We start from the raw sequence: 16522 nt of genomic DNA on the forward strand, positions 1-16522 counted from the left end.
CACTTTTGTGGAGCACAGCCATCCTCAGGGGCTGTGTTAATGTGCCTACTAAAACCTCTGCTCTACACTTTCAACGTGGGATTTTCAAAACCCCTTAAACTGGTCAAATAAAAATCAGTTGCGTTTGGATCAGAGCCATACACTGTTCCCCAGTGGTAACTATTTCCATAACAAACTGCAGCTCTCAAATTCAGCCAGCTCAGCATCAGCCAGACACACTAAATAGGAGTTGTGAAGCACAGAAAATTATGAAGCACAGACCTAGAAATAGGATTCATGCCCTCTCAACTGCTAGAGCTGAGTATTTCCCCAGGCAAGAGAGAGGTTTTCACTGGTGGAATGGCAGGCACTATGGGACACACTTTTCTTATTTGAAGTTTTTCAAGCCCTGTGAAAAGCAGCCTGTGCTTTTAAAGCCCTTTTGAGGCTTACCCAGTTGACTGAACAGTGAAGTTATTCAGTACATGTGAGTACAGTGCCTCGTTCCCGAGATGCACACTTAAGCCCAGGAAAATCACTCTACAGTATAGGCTTAGTATGTGATTTTCAGTGCTAGCAGTGTGGTAAAATCAACCCAAATTTCCTCTGGAAAAAGGCCACACATCACTCTTCAGTGAGGAGCATTTCCACCTTAAATCACAATGTGCAAACATCTGCCATTACTGCTGAAAAACAGCTTAAGAAAACCACCTAAAAGACACTTCCCATTCTCCCCTTTTATTTTTCTCAGAAATAACCGAATTAGTTTTGCTCTTATTTGAAAAGATGGGACAGGAAAGGGGAAAAAAAAAAAGAAAAAGAAAAAGGAAAAGCTTTATTTAAGACCAGAAACCAAGTATAACAATTCTTTGCCAAATGCAGCATGCCTCCCAGGTTCAGTCTGAAAACAGGACTTTAAATTTTAAAGCACCTTGATATTGTTATGTGCAATTCTAATTGCATCAGCCCCTGCTAAAAATGTTCATTCTCTAGTATTTCTATCACTTAAAACTCCCGGTAGTTACAGGAAGAGGGGATGTGGGAAGTGTGTCAAGGCGTATGTGTGTTGGCCACTGCTCTGCTAAATCAAGAACAGCCAGCTTCCTCCTAACAGCTGGTTACCAGACCTGGCGCTGCAGGCAAGAGCAGATCCAACTGGGGAGTCAACCACTGCAGCCAGGCCATAACTCCTTGGGAAAGGCTAAGCTGCACCATCTGGGGTCGGCTCACGTCTTGCCATGGGGCCATCTGCATTCCTCTGATGTCCAGCCTCGCTCTGCAGATGCACACGCTAGAAGTGAAAATACAGATTGCTCGTTCTGTGGATGTGCTTCGGATTTTCCCTCCTGACAGCAAACGGGGATCAGCCCTGTAACTTCTGTCTGAGGGCAGGTATATTGCCAACCAAGACACCAAGACAGTGTGTGGGGGGCCTGGATTAACAATAAGACTTGTAGAGCAAGCTCTCATCATGCATTTGAGGCTCTACAAGCTGTGAGCATTATAGCCATGCTCATGATCAGAATTTAACTGCTTCTGCAAAGAAAATGGTGACCTGGAGTCACTTGTAATGAGGCGCTCCCAGTGCAGCCCCGACAGAGTGCCGAGCGTGTAAAAGCCCAGCTGGTAACCTCAAGGGTAGCCACCACCCCAAAGCCCCTTTGTCTTGGGGATGTTTGAGCTAGGTCTAATGTGTTGTGGAGCTTGTACCACTGAAGTGCTCTGGGGAGATTGGAAAGGAACAGTCTCTGACACACCATTCCTCATTTAATTCCCTCTGGAATGGGATGGTGCCAGAGTTGGTCAGAGTAATTAAGCACACCATCTGGGCCTCAATGTCTCAGTACGCACAGACTAAGCCCACATCTTATTAACCCTTCTGCATCCATAGTCATTCACTGAGATAAGTTATGCACTAGGATGAACAAAAATTTGGAGTAGGCGTAAGGGGTGCAGCTGCAGTCTTACACAGGTGCACTCAGCACTGCTGGGCTGAATTAGACACTCTCCAGTTCAACCATGGAAAGGAACAAATGATCCAAGGGTGGACTAGATGCAACCTGAAAATGACCAGCCACAATGCTAAAACCAATGGTTATGATCTTTCAGATTTGTCAGCAGAGGCAGTCAAGCCTTTTCACAGAGTGATATTACACCAGAAAACAGCAGAAGGGACAGCATCAGCAAGAGCAGGAGACTGGTCAGATCACAGCTGTCTCTACTGAAGGGTTTTCCAGGTTCAAATGTTGCAAGGCAGGGGATGAGCCAGTGTCCAGATGGTGTACTGGAGACAGAAAGCAACAGAAGTCCTCACAAGAGAAACCCTGAGTGGAGACAGCGGATGGGCCTCCTTGGGCACCGAGCCCATCAGAAGGAAAAACTTTGGGGAGTTCTGATGAAGAAGCTTTGAAAACTCCCACTGTAATTTGTTTCACTCTAGTCAGAGAAACAGAATTTGGTTTAATTATCTTAAATAGAAATGAGGTTATATCAAGACTGCACGGAATAGTGTCCTAAAGGGCCAAACTTCAGGTACCACAGGAGCAAGATACCGTCATCCAGATAAAGCAGGTGGTCTTCAGGAAAATCTCAGCTAGAGAGAAGATCAGAAGTGGCAAAAGATTTGTTTATTAAAACATGTGCATTTGATCACACATAAATGTTTGTGAGATTTTCAGAATGACTGGATGTGTTCAAGAAAGTGGAGAAGGCAGTCAGAGAGATGTTTTGCTTACCAGATTATGCAGAGAGATTCAGGACTGAGGATGTGACAAAGGTCACGTTAAGAGAGTATGGAAAGACTAAGCGATACATAGGTAACATTCAGGGTTGAGGAGAGGAAGATCAAGTTCTGGTAGAAAACCCTACAGAGCCCCATTTGTGATGTGAACTGTCCTTAGATGTGCAAATACCACAGATCCTTCCAGCAGTAACAGGCCAATCCACGACAGTTGCAGGTAAGAAAAATACCCCCTAAGCCCTGCCCGAGTCAGAACACTGCTAAGGCTTAAGGAATAGGCCTTTGCTTAACCCTCAAAAATACTTCACTGAGAAGTATGTAGAAGCATCTTGACACTGGCAAAAAAAAAACCAAAAACCAAGTACCCCTGGAGAAAATGAGACAGCACATGATAAGCGCACAGAGCTCTTAACTAGCTCAGAAACCCCGCTGTCCCTTCCGCCTACCATCAGACATGCAGCAATGGACAGGCAGAGAAAAGGCAACCGACCAGTTTATGAGCACACCCATGACATTTCCAGGACACATCATACAACTTTCTGGCTAATCAAATATTCCTCAGTGATCCTGGAAGAGAAATTATAATAAAATACTGGCTTTATGTTCTGTTGCCACACCTACTGGCAAGTCAGGCAGGGGCTTCCTCCAAGGGTGTCCAGGAACACAGCCTACACATGCAAAGGAGGGAGAGCATTACCTTCTCTCCTTCTTCTACTGCCAGGGCACGCATTAAATGCATTCCTTTATTTTAATAAGCCGAGAAGCTGCATCTTATTCCCTCACAATCTTGTTCCTTAATATGTGCTCTGCAGTCTTCGACATGCTTGGGTGCCTTGACAAAAGGGAAGAGCAAACGAGGGAAATACAGAGCGTTGAGCAAGGGAACCAATAAATGATGTGCAGTGGCAGACACTGCTGAGGTTGCAAGGAAAAAGTACAGCCTAGTGGATAAAGCAAGCAAGGTCAGAAGTGCGCATTCTTCCCAGCTTTGCTACTGGCTTATGATGTGGTTATGGAGCATCCCACCTTCTTCACCTATTAAAGGAGAACAATAATGCTAACTTACCACAGGGCAGCATAAAGATGAACGATTACTCTTTGGAGAGTGCTTTGAGATCTTGAAATGGAAGGGTTTATGAAACATAATGTCACTGTTTTCCACAGAGGATCATATAGACGAATTTTAATGGGAACAGGTACGTATATTGCCTTTGTGTGGCATATCCATAGCATGCCATTATCTGTTTAGATCTATATTTTATTCCAGTAACATGAGAAGGGACATTTAGACAGTGGTAGCACAATAGGAACAAATGAAATCCCAGGACCTTTCCTCATTGCCATATCTTCCTCTGAAATTCCTATTTATTGCATTTTCCCTGCAGCAACAAAACCACAGCAGCAGTAGCTATTACTGTTCCCATATACAAACCATATTAGACAGCATTTACAATATTAGCTGTCAAATAATATCCTTTCACCTACCACCCACTCCTTAATATACACTCACTGATGTGAGAAAATGAAGATTTGGGTATTGGGAAGGGGGGCATCTCTCCAGGCAGGGATACTATCTGTAGGGCATATGGGGAAGAAACTCAGAACTGAAAAGGAAAGACAAAAGGGCAAAACCTTAAGTATTTTCTGTGGAGATGACTGTGCTTGAATTTTCTAAGGTATTTTTCTGTCACGCTGCTACCAACTGCCTCTTTCAAATGATGTGAAAAGCTATGATCTTTATTTGAATTCCTGCAAGAAACCGATTGCTCAAACAATGCACAATTAAAAACATTTTTTTTTGTTTTGCAACAAAACTTAATATATTTTATATTTACATACTAGCTTTCAGCCTCAAAATCATTTGCAAATAGTGAGAAGAATTTGGCCTCTTAGTATCAGCACGGTACAGCAAAAAGCTGCAGTCCCTTTTTATCAACAGGACAACTGAGGCACAAGTGGCAGGATTAGGAGTGGAATCCAAGTCCCCTGACTGCCAGAGCCACGAAAAACACGACTGCATTCCTCATCTTACATGTGTTTAGCCCAGATCAATCACATCCCCCAGCCCTATCTGCTGCCACAAACATGCCAACCCCAGTGCAAGCACAGATCGCCTGGGACGCTGACACACCTTGAACCACGCCTGCAGTTCCCCATATGCCCTCACGTATTGTGCAAACAGGCATCTGCCTTCCCTGGTGCACAACTACTCGCTGAGAACTTCCCTGTGCCAAATGAATGCACAGAACAGCTACAACATCATCTACAGCAACGAGAGGGGGCAAAGGAACACCTCTGGCCTCCCAGACCACACAACCAAGGAGCCCTGTACCACTGCAAGGACCATGTGGCAAAAGGGAGACCAATCTGAACCGATGGCCCCAGCCCACAGTGGTTCTTACTGACTATTGGGGGGGGGGGGAAGAGTGCTCTGCATTACTCTGTAGGCTGCAGAGCCGCTCACCACCAGAGCCATGTCCAAACTCTGTTTTTCATGTCTGGTTTCTCATGGAGTCTTGTGGAGCTCACGCTCGTACAACAAAATGCTAAAGCAGCTTGTTTAAAAAGAAAACCAGGCTGTCTCCTGGCACCGTGCGGAGCTGTTCGCGTGGGCACGCGGTAACGGCAGCATGCCACCAGATGAAAATGGTGGCACTTTGAGGTCCCTTTTGGAGTCATGTAGATGGCCACACATGGCACAAGGGATCAGAATCTATCCCCCAGCCGTTTTCCCTGAAGAAGAGAAATCTGCTGTCAGCCACCGAGAAACCTCTCACATTCAGAACTACCAAACAAAAAGTAAAAAAAAAAGGGAATCTGGCTAGTGACTTGCAGGCACTCCTGCAGTCCTGTATGTGCCTGTTCTTTCACGTACACCAGGCTATATGGCCATATGTGGTCAGGAAAAAGCTGATGCGTTGAAAAGACAAAGCTTCTCTCTGTGAACACGCAGCTCTAGTTGTGCTGACAGCTTTTACGCTCTCCCAAATTGCTTCCGTAATGCAATTGTTCATCTTCTGTCAAAACACAAGGAAATAAGTTTGCTCTTTGGTGGCAGTTTCTTAATGGGAAAGAGGGATTAGCATCAGCCTTTAATGCAAAATGAGGGTCCACTTCATCATCACAGTCAATTCCACCCAGGACTACGGGACCTAAGCAGCCACCTGCCCTCAGTCCATTGATCCAGTTCCTACATCTTAATGAAAAACTGGACCAAGTAGGAGGAGGGGGGGGAAGGAGGGAAAGCAAAGGCATAGGATCAGTAACTATGTCAAGTAGGCATTATTTTAGGGGACCCTTCCGCTGTACAGGATTTTTTTTTTTCCTTTAACTGTTTCGCTGCTGGTATTTCTACAGCATGCTGGGCTACTGTTCTACAGTGGGAATAAAATAGGATGGTGTGAACTACAAAGGACAATCTGGTATTTAGGATCTTAACCACCCATCCAGGTAACGTCAGTGTCATCATCATTTTCATCTCAGGAATATTCAACTGGAAGGAACTCGAAGTACTACATTCAGCTCCATGAAGGGTGAACATGTGACACCCCCTGTATTACAAAGTTGCAATAGTACACAGAAATCAGTATTCTTGTTGAAACTAGATGGAGTTAACATTTTAATTTTACTGGTAACTATAACGTCAACATTTTAAATAATTCCAAAAATAGATGTAAAGGAAAAGTTTTAAAATTAACATTTCGTGTAGAAATGAAATTTTCCTCAAAACTTCTTGGGGGAAAAAAATCCTTTCAGTCTATAAAGCAATGCTTGCAGGAATTTCCACCCATATACGAGGCTATTAAACTTGCTTATTTTGCTCATTGAGGCATCTTTTTATAGAAGTTCTTTTGTTTTTTTTTCCCAAAAAAGCTGTCAGTCAAATGCTTGGGAGAAGACTGCAGGATGCTGTGGCTGTGGCATAGGCAGAAGTAGTAGTTTTGGTGACTGGAAATCCAGAGCCTGTCCAGAAAGCCTTTGTTTGAGCCAGCCAGCAGAGAGGAGCACCTTGCTTAGGGTTTAAAAGCTGAAGCTGCGCCTCGGGCTGCTGCCTCTATGCTCCAGACCTGGTGTGGGCTGCAGACCTTCCCCTCACTAGTGGTGCAACCACTGTCTTATCAAAAACTGTGCTTGAACTTGCTGATAAAAGAAACAGTGTTTTCAATTTCCCGTAGCTAAATGTCACCGATAAGAACAAGTCAAAAAAATTCTTCATGAAGCACTATTTTAAAATGGCAGGAGTTTTTATTACACCTAGGTTACAGCACAGCTCTGCAGCACGTCCCAGCACTGGGACTTCATCTCAGTGAAGGGGCCACCTGGGGAGAAGACCACCAGTGGAACCGCTGCCCATCTATTCCCCAGGAAATCCCTTCCTGATTGCAGGAGAAGGTACACTTCTTCTTGTTATAAACAGAAGATACTAAAGCCTCCAAACTTATGAAGAAATTACTGAAACCATTTCCTGAGTTAAGGTAAGTGATAGCCACCTGTGCCCGCAGAGAGCCCGATGGGCATCAGCGGGGATGTGTGTGGCTACCACAGCTCTCAGCTCGAAGGCCGCACAGACAGCATCCAGCCAGCATACAGGAGGAGGAACATGGCACAGCCTGGGCCAACCAGGCAGTTACTCCCCCGAGCAATAAAATACACTCTTTTTCTCCATGTTGCAGATGATACTGGTGCTTCCTTCACTCGAAGGAGAAGTGTCACAGCATGGAAGAGGATCCAGCATTGCTGAGCTCACCTTTGCAAAATGGGTGGGGATACCCGCCAGGGACACCTGAAGCAGGGGTGGAGTGGATTAAGACATGAGGGTACATCTACGAGTCACAGCACGGAGATTGCCCCAGCTCTGGTGTGGTGACAGCCCTAGGTTGCTCAGTTTTAAGTAGCTGTAGCTTACGTCTTCCTGCAAAGAATATTTTGATTACCTGTGTCCATTCCCCATCCCAGTTATACAGTGCTTTACATTGTAGGACACCCAGCACAACAAGTCACACCACCTCCTCCAAGACAGCTTCCTTGCTGCTTTTTAATCCATGTACAGTCCCTGAATATCACAGTGATAAGCGCTTTATAAAGGGCAATAAATAGAATCTACGGATTTTGACACTTGCTAGTGTAACAAGCACTTTTCAAGGATGAGGAACAGCAAAACGTTCAGCAAATTGCCAGTATCTGAAAACCTAACATAACTCTCTAAAACAGAACCTCATGTAAGAAAGACAAGGCATATATTTTTGAGAGCCATTATCACCCACAAATCCTTCCTTTTGACCAAGAGAAAGATACTGGGCTAATGGATCTTTTATAAAATATTCTCTCACTAACAGATTTTTTTTCTTGTGAGAGTTTCAAAGCCATTATAGGTGCATCAAAGCCACTGCCAGAAATTACTGGTTTAGACTGAAAGACTTGATTCTTAAACAGAATTGCTATTTAATAATTTTTTAAAGCATCACTGTCTCTTCATTTATGTACCAAGGAGAAAGAAATTAAATGCTTTATAAAATATTCAAAATCTTGGAAAATCATCCCACAAAGACATTTTGACTTAAGCAACAGTTAACGTTGCTAAGTGACAATGAAGTATTTATTCATCCATAAAATATGGATATCAAGGGCTGAACTTGGGACAAACAAGCAGTGATATTTTCTAAAGCATCACTCACAAAGTACAATACTAATATAAGTTGGAAGTAATCAAGTACCTGACGTACTTGAGACAACAAAGCAAAGCATCAGCCACAAATTCTGCAGCTGTTAAAAATGCTTTCATACATGTTCTGTCAGGCATTTCTTGGGAGAGTTTCAGAGACGGGACCAAAATTAAGGAATATTTAAAACTGTGCTGTGTGTAGGAAAATTCCTCTCTGGAGTGCCAGGTGATCCTGATATGCCAGCTGAAATAAACAACTGCCACTCCTCATTGCAGAGGAAAAAAAAATAACGATGACAAAAAAGCATCTGTTCGTAATACGTTCATCCCTTTACCACACCACACGCTGTGCAGCAGTGCAGCAATTCATGACGTTGCCACTGAAATTACAGTAACCAGGCACCAGGCTTGCATGCTAGCAAGACAGCTCCTGACATGTCCACAAGCTATGGTTTCAGGCTGTCTGCAGACTCAGGTGGACCTGCTGACTCATTTTCATAGTCTTCACAAAGATCAGTGACTTCCTTTACAAAAATAAGGGTGTGAAGCTGGAGAACAAATAATGACCCAGCTCAATTCAAGCCCCAGGAAATAGATAGCTCAGGAGCTCATAAATTGCATTCTGCCCATCCAATAAACACATTATTCTTATCAAGTGGGAAGAAATACCTTTCATCACAGCTCAGCAACCCTGAAGGTGACCTGTAAAGGGACAACCAGCTTCATTTTGAGCTCTTTTTTTATTGCTCTGTGAACTATGAGAAGATTTTTATTTTTAATGCATTTGCATTTTACAAGGTATTTTCCTGCTGGTATCTTATACATGAAGTCTGGGCATTTTTGGGAAGATGTTATAATGACTTGAGAAGCTGTGAAATGTTATTTATCACAAAGACAGGGAAATTGTAAGAGTGATTAGCAGAAGGGTTTGTAATCAGGCTATTTAAAAGTTTGGGGACTTGGGGGTTTGTGGTTATGATATTTGTGTTCAGATGTGCGAAGGAGGTTGCTTGCTTATTAACACACTTTCTAATATCAGAGTTACATAGCATTTGAAGGAAAGCAAGCCATTTTTAAAGATTCTTCTCCATTCAGTTATATAAAGCAGATGATATGCTGCTGGCCCACCAGCTCACGTGCTTTGTCCTGATGCAGGCTGAACTCTGGACATGCATGAGTGTCCTTAGAGAAGATCAGAACTTACTTTTCTCATATTTTCACAACTGCTTCAGACTATCACAGGTAAGCTTGTACACTCTTCTAATTTGTGTGAATTGCCAGTAGTCCCAAAAAGTTAGTAGGACAGTCAAAAAGCAGCACTGCCCAGGAAAGAGATGATAACATCCATTGAACATTTACCTCAACATTGCCGGCATCAGGAGAGATCAGAGAGAAGCCCAAAGGCTAGTGTCACCCAAGACAACAAATATTACGTTTCCTGCTGCAAAACTTGACCAGGTGGCAACAAGAAGTACCTATGCTAAAGCATGGGATTTAGGCTATTATTACTTTTCAAATTCTTAATATTTGTTTCCTTCTGAATGCCTGCATTTTGTCTGCAATGCAGAAAACACATTTTCTCAGACCTTAACTAACTGAAGGAAGCTTTATGGTTTTGATCTGTTTTGCATACTCAGCCTTACAACCTTAGGCACTTACAAGGCAGAGGTTTAAATAAACTTTATCTTTTCTAAACAGCAGTTTGCTAAACGACCTTGCTTTCCCCACCAGAGACCTTACACATGGCTCAAAGTTAGAAGAGGGAGTACAACTTTCTAAAAACCGCAGCTCTGTCATATGAACCACAGACATACAACCCAGAATAGAAAGAACAATATTGGATATACATCAGGCCAGAGCTTGTTCAAAAGTTCTTGTATTTGTAGGTAAAATTTAAATTTTTAACAGCACCAGAGCAGGTTCTGGGTCAGAGGGTGAGAAGCAGCGGATACCAGAGGGGTGAAGAGGGCTAGGAGTGAGCTGAAGGCTCTCAGGAGATGGTGGATCTAGGCAGGGACCAAGAGAGAAGAAAGAAGTTTTAGGGAACCTCCTTATTCATAGACAGTCTGCTTTTCCTCCTTGGCCCTCTTCTTCTATCCCCATCCTCTAGGATACATCACTTCCCTTAGCCTAACCTGAGACCCCTAAACTGTCACTTCCAACACACTTCAGCAATAAAGTCTCCTCCTCCAATCTTTTTCCCCACACAAAACTTTTTGCTCTCTCCTTGCTTCCCCATCTGCTAGAAAGGGCTTAAGAGGAGGAAAGGGCAGGGCTGGCCATCAGCTCCACTCTTGCATGACATAGGGCAGAGAAAGGGCAGGATCAGGAGGGGCAGAGTCCCCACAGAGCAGGGATTTCTGCTCCCCTCGCGCCAGGAGCGTGGCAGGAGTAGAGGTGGGGGCTGTGATTTTTCACAATTGGGAGATATGATACCTCACAGCAGTTGTCCCCTCCAAACTCCCCATGTCCCTTCCCTGGCAGCCTGAACAGCCTGGGCTCTGCTTGAGGGGTGGCTCCTTAGAGCAAAGGGGCTGGTGGAGCAGACTGCAGGAGGGGCACCAGCCTGATGACAGAGAGAGCTGGGAGCTGTTGCTGGAATAAAGTATGGTAAGGCAGGGGCTGCAGGTGTTGGGCCAGGAGGAGCTCCTAAGAGGCATTGCAAAGCAGAGGCAGGGGGAGGATGGAAGAGCGCCTCTCCATTTCTCGAGGAAACCAGGCTGGCTGCCATCTCAGCCAGCTGCCTACTTGTCCTCTGCCCTGGGTCAGCTCTGGACAGGCTGACTGGACAGCCTGGTTCAATATGGATTTCATAACACTCCAGCTTTGAGGGAAGTGCTGCTTCTGCAAAATGCCCCACTGTGCCGGGTGGGAGTGATGCCAAGCACAGATCATCATGCACACTCCAACCACTGGGCTCAAAAACTATCAAATCATGAAAGAGTGCCAAACAGGAGGCATCTCCACAATGGGGACTACACAGTGCAGGAGATAAATGGGCAATATATTAAAACAGAATAAATCCAACAAACTGCAGCTGGACTACGAGGAACCTATTAGAAAGAAGCTATTAGCTGCTGATTGAGCCGAGCCAAATAGTGCTGTGAAGCAATCCCTCCTTGAGAAACAGGTATGTAGGCAGACAGAGCTTGCTGTGAGAAAAGAAAAGACAAGAAAGGGAAGAAAGAAGATAGCCAACTTTTCCAGAAGCTCCACCTGTGTTGTGAGAAAGAAAATATCAAGTGCCATATCCCAGAGCTGGGAGCTAAGGATCAACTGTCATCTTGTCTTGATCACAGAGGAGCTGGCATCAGCCATGCAGGCACATTAGCTTTAAACTGCTGCTTCTTCTAGCTCTGCAATTGATCTGTTTTATGAGATTATGCAAAATGTCTGAACTATATGTGACTCAGTTTACCTAGCTCCAAAATACAGTTTTTGCTTCTTTTCTTCATTGGGACTTTCTAATTAACATTTGCAGACTGCCTTGGCAACATAGGTGCTAACTATCAGTATTCTCTGCAAATGTACCCAAGAGAAAAAACATTCCCACTGATGGTGAAATTGCATCTGAGGAATCAGGCAGAGAGAACCATGAAGTATGTTCATCACAGATTATTTCTTCACTGTTTGGCAGGCCATTCTCTCCCTAGCCAATCTTAGGAAGATTGCACTTTCTTTTTTTGTCCAGCACAAAGGGCTGGACAAAAGGGCTTCTTTGTCACACGTTCCTTTGCTGAGGGATGCAGAGGCCAACTTGAGGGTGCGAAGGCACAGAGGTTGAAAAATCCAAGAGGAAGGTTACAAGGTCAGTTACACTGTACACTATTCTGAAAAATCTACAGTCCCTGGATGTTTGTAAAACAATGCCTAGAAAACAAATAAAAATACCCAGTTTCATTCTAGGAGTTCATATAAACCAGGAGAGGTTCCTAACTTCCCCTGCCTTTATTTAAAACAGAGAAGTTGGAATGGGAGTGCAATGGGTTTGGAAGGCTCTCAGCAGGTCTGGAAGGTGCGTGCTTGGGAGGGCCCACAACCCACTTCTAAGCCAGCAAAACCCTTTCCCAATCCCTTCCCACTTGGTGCATTCATCTGCCTTTCTGTTTCCTGCAGCTGACTTCATTGGGAAGGGGAAAGGCCTCCTACGGCCTTTAAAGCTCAGGTCACAAAGTGCAACAGAAACACTCTGTCGGTCCCCAAAGGGAAGCAGAAAGCAGCGTCTTAAAAATCACAGTACTGCAAACAAAAGCACAGTCTGAGGGGGCAGCCTGTGGACACAGTGACTGTTAACAACCTGCCAGCTCAGCTACCTGGAATCAGCCTGCCCAAAGTTGGGTGACTAGAGAGAGTCCAAGTGAAGAAGAGGGGATTTAAGGCTCTTCCTTCCCTCCCTCAGAGCAAAAGATCAGTGGTGAAAAATGACATCTGTGTCTGCCCTTTCACTGCAGCCTGTTCCCCCCTGCTTTCCTCTAGTGCATCCATGTGGCAGCTTGAGCCCTGTCTGCTACCCCCCTGCTGAAGGTTCAGACTTCCGTCCACGCTGCTATTCCCAAAATGGCAAAGGAGAGTGGAAAAATGAGAGAAAGCAGCTACTTGCAAAGTGAGGCAGGCTGGGAGATGCTTGCACTGCTCATGGCCCCGGGGTGACCACCTCCAGGAAGGGAGAAAAAAGTAGTGAAAGAGGAGAAGGAAATCGAAGAAGAAGAGGGGAGAAGAGTTAAGACAGGTGTGGAAAGACAAAAGAACTATAAAAAGATGGAGAGGAACACAGGAAAGGAGGGGGGGAAAGAGAAAATGGAGAAGGGAAGTTATTTACTGAATTGAGAGTCTGAGCGTGGCAGTCCTAGTCCCTGTGTCAGTGCATTTACCAGGGAACATCTGTGTAGTGTGTGCAGGCCATTTTTTAAATATGGGTGGTATAACCCTTAAAGGGATACATCTCTTAAAGGACTGAGCACAAGATCAAGGAGGATTCAGAGTTTCAGTACTAGTTCTCCAGATGCCCCTGAGCAAGTCATCTAACTTTTATACCTCAACCTTTGCGTCCTTCGCAGGAAATGGAGAAAATCCTGTTATCCTCACAAGGGGGTAGTGTTTTCATTCCCTGGGAACCAGGAAGTCAGTTCTTAGCTTTAAACTTGTTTCAGAAGAGCAAAATTAGTTGACCTGTACTAAAAATGAAGGGACCTACATTTCCCAGAGCTAATACAGTCATACCATTAGATGGCCTGAAATTTAACAGATTAGCCCTGGGTAATAATAACAGATGGCATGGCAGGGCACACACATGGCAGAACAGATAGGCACCACTTGGTCATCTCCCTGCTCTGCTGTTACACGTGTGGTGCTCCCAAGTTGTATTCAGCAATGGGCATTGTCCCCGGTTTGCTCCACTGGCAAAGTCAGCTTTGCCTGGAAATAGGACAAAGACTGAAGAGTTGTGCTGTCAAGCAAAAGAACATGGCTCAAAAGCCACTCTGGGACTCCTTGTTATAGTTCCCTTCGCAGGAGCCATAAAGTGAAATCGATTAATACCAGAAGTAGCAAAGAAACGGGAAGAGACAGGGAGCAATTAAAGGTGCCAGTCAGAAAGGGGCAGGGAAGGAGGGAACAACGCAAGTCATCATGAAAGGGTCACAAGCACACAAAGAAAAGAGCACAAAGCCCCTTCAAAATGGGACTACAGACAATTTTCCAATACAAAACCTGTTGAGAAGACACTGCTTATACGTTGCTGGGGCAGCCTTAGAAGAAACAGAGTGCCAGGGGAAGAGAGCATCTTTTCTCCATCCAGCACGGTGTGGTGGCCTGGCAGTACAATGAACTGATATTCAAAGCAACCTTTGCCACTTCTTAATTTCCCCTTTGCAAACCCTCCGCTCCTCTGCACCTGTACCCCAGCAGAACAACCTAGCACAAGCCCTGCTAGAGGTCAGATTCATTACCAGCTTCCAGCGGAAGCAAGAAGATGGTCTTTCAATTGGTTCTGAAACAGTAATACTGTGGGCATGGGGTGGGAAGGTCTATCAACCCCACTACCTTGTGAGCGAAGTGAGCTGATTTTCCCTTCAGAATAGGTTTTCTGTCATTGCCTGCAGCAGAACTAGCACAGTGCCATCTCGTGGTACTTTTGAATGACACATGCTAGGTGAAAAGCCAGCCTAAAGCCTAATAGACAAATGTCAAAATGGAGCTCATCACACTGCATTTGTTCTAGGGCCTAAGCAGTAACACCAAGGACCGTGAGCAAAATGCCAGTGTGGGTGAACAGTGAGACAACCCCTGCCGTTGCCATGAGCTGTGGTACGAGGCTGTGGAGACGGCTGGTCTCAAAAAGATCTTGTCCCCCCTGTTCAGACAGCTCGCCAGGCATGCACCCAAGCAAACGTAGCCTTCCATTTCACACAGAGATCCCACGCAGACCAGGACCAATGACACGAATTCAAGCAGCAGTATTTCCAATTTAGGATTGGAAATAAGCACAGGGCAGGCTGTACTTATTCCAGACAGTAAGCAATGCTCTGCTCACTGCCCACCTACCATAAAACCGAGTGTGCACTGCAGCGTGGCACTGCACTAAAGCCCCCTCTAATCATCTCTGATTACACCCCAGGGGCATATGTAAAATTCAAAGCCCTAGAACTGCACCCATATTGTGGAGAAACAATATTTTTTTTTTTAAACCAGCACCTTCCTTATCTGAGATTCTGAAGATCCAGAGAGTTAATATAAACCAGCAGCAAACAGGGAACAACAAACTTGCATATAAATATCTCATCAGTACATAGAAAGACAGCTATGCAAAAGCATAAGGAAGCAGCCTTGTACATCTTACTGAATTTCATTCAGCAAAAAGTATTTTTAGGATACAGTGGTGATCCCAAAGATTTTCTAGAACTACTTTTCTTCCTCAAGATCAACACTGGATGAATGGGCGCACAGAAACCAGGCTTGCACATATGCTTTGGTTATGCTCTGTTGTTTTAAGCAACTGGAAGGGTACTAAATCCCAAATTAACACGGCCCTAGAGACTTCATTTCACCTTCATACGGAAAGCTGGATTTTGATTCTCACAGCTAGCAAGTAGAGCTCATTGCTGCACCTAAAGTGAGAGCCTCACAGCTGTTTACTGCCTGCACGATGTCCAGTTCAGCTTCTGCAAAAATACACCTGCCCGCTCAGCACTAACCCTTCTAGCCTCACCCTTTCTGTGGGTCTGCAGACCTCCCTACAAAGGAGTGAAGGTAACATTAACTGAAGTTCTGTCATCAATGAAGGTAGATGGCAAAGCCTGAAAAGCAGAAAAAGTTTTCTCTAGTTATCTGGGACTAGGCTATTAATTCTCCACAAAATGACAAAGAACATGAGCTACGTCCCCACATTTGCTCCTCTTCCTGCATATGCCTACAGAATCTTTCCTAGGTAGATGCTACTTCTTTTTGTCCATGCTTAGCACAAACATGACTCCAAGCAAGTTTTAGGGATGGGAAGAGTGAGACCACCTGACTTTACAAATGGCTTCATAGATGCACTGCTTGTCTCTTCATCCCCTCACACACATTCTTTACTCCTAACTCTCTTGTTAATGTATTAATATACCTGTTGTTTCAATCTGTCATAAAAATCCATGTGCTTGTAAAACAATGATCAGTCAAGATTTATGTAAGTAACTCAAATTTGAAAAAGCTTGAAAAGACAATAAACATGAAATAACAGCAGCACTGGCATATGGTTGAAAAGCAAAATCCTAAACTAACATTTTAAAGGACCTTTTAAAGAAAATTTCACCTGTTCATGAGCCACAAATTTTTTGTCACTTTCATAAAAGGGACAGAGACGACAGAGAGAGCAAGCAAAAATCTCAAAATTGTTGGAGGAATGGGTTTGACAGAACGACCGCAATGCATACAGGAACACACCCGCATCCCCGTACACACTGTGTGAGGGGTCCCCACGTGATCTTGAGCTTACCAAATAGAAAACCCAACACCAGATCTCATGTACGGTAGGCTTCAAGGGTAAGGATTCCCTGGATTTTGTGCTGGGAAGAGATGCAAAGCCTCATGTACCTCAAGGATGCAAGCAATCAGTAACAGGTTAGAAAAAAAATCCATATAGCCTCTGAGCCTCATCAGGT

General features: G+C 44.5%; 1 protein-coding gene across 2 annotated transcripts in view; it reads right to left on the reverse strand.

The window, feature by feature from the left end:
- The window catches only part of TMEM178B (transmembrane protein 178B), a 220020-nt gene that overhangs the window by 106016 nt on the left and 97482 nt on the right, over positions 1-16522 (reverse strand). The window contains exon 3 of one of the 2 annotated variants that reach the window (XM_086467872.1): positions 3341-3387. The exons of the other annotated variant lie outside the window; for it this stretch is intronic. Within the exon in view, the coding sequence (XP_086323998.1) occupies positions 3341-3387 (47 nt within the window). The remainder of the gene's footprint in view (positions 1-3340; positions 3388-16522) is intronic. 2 annotated transcript variants of the gene reach the window in all.

Source organism: Leptosomus discolor, chromosome 1 (genome assembly GCF_034619465.1).
Source record: "Leptosomus discolor isolate bLepDis1 chromosome 1, bLepDis1.hap2, whole genome shotgun sequence".
NCBI classification, from domain to species: domain Eukaryota; kingdom Metazoa; phylum Chordata; class Aves; order Leptosomiformes; family Leptosomidae; genus Leptosomus; species Leptosomus discolor.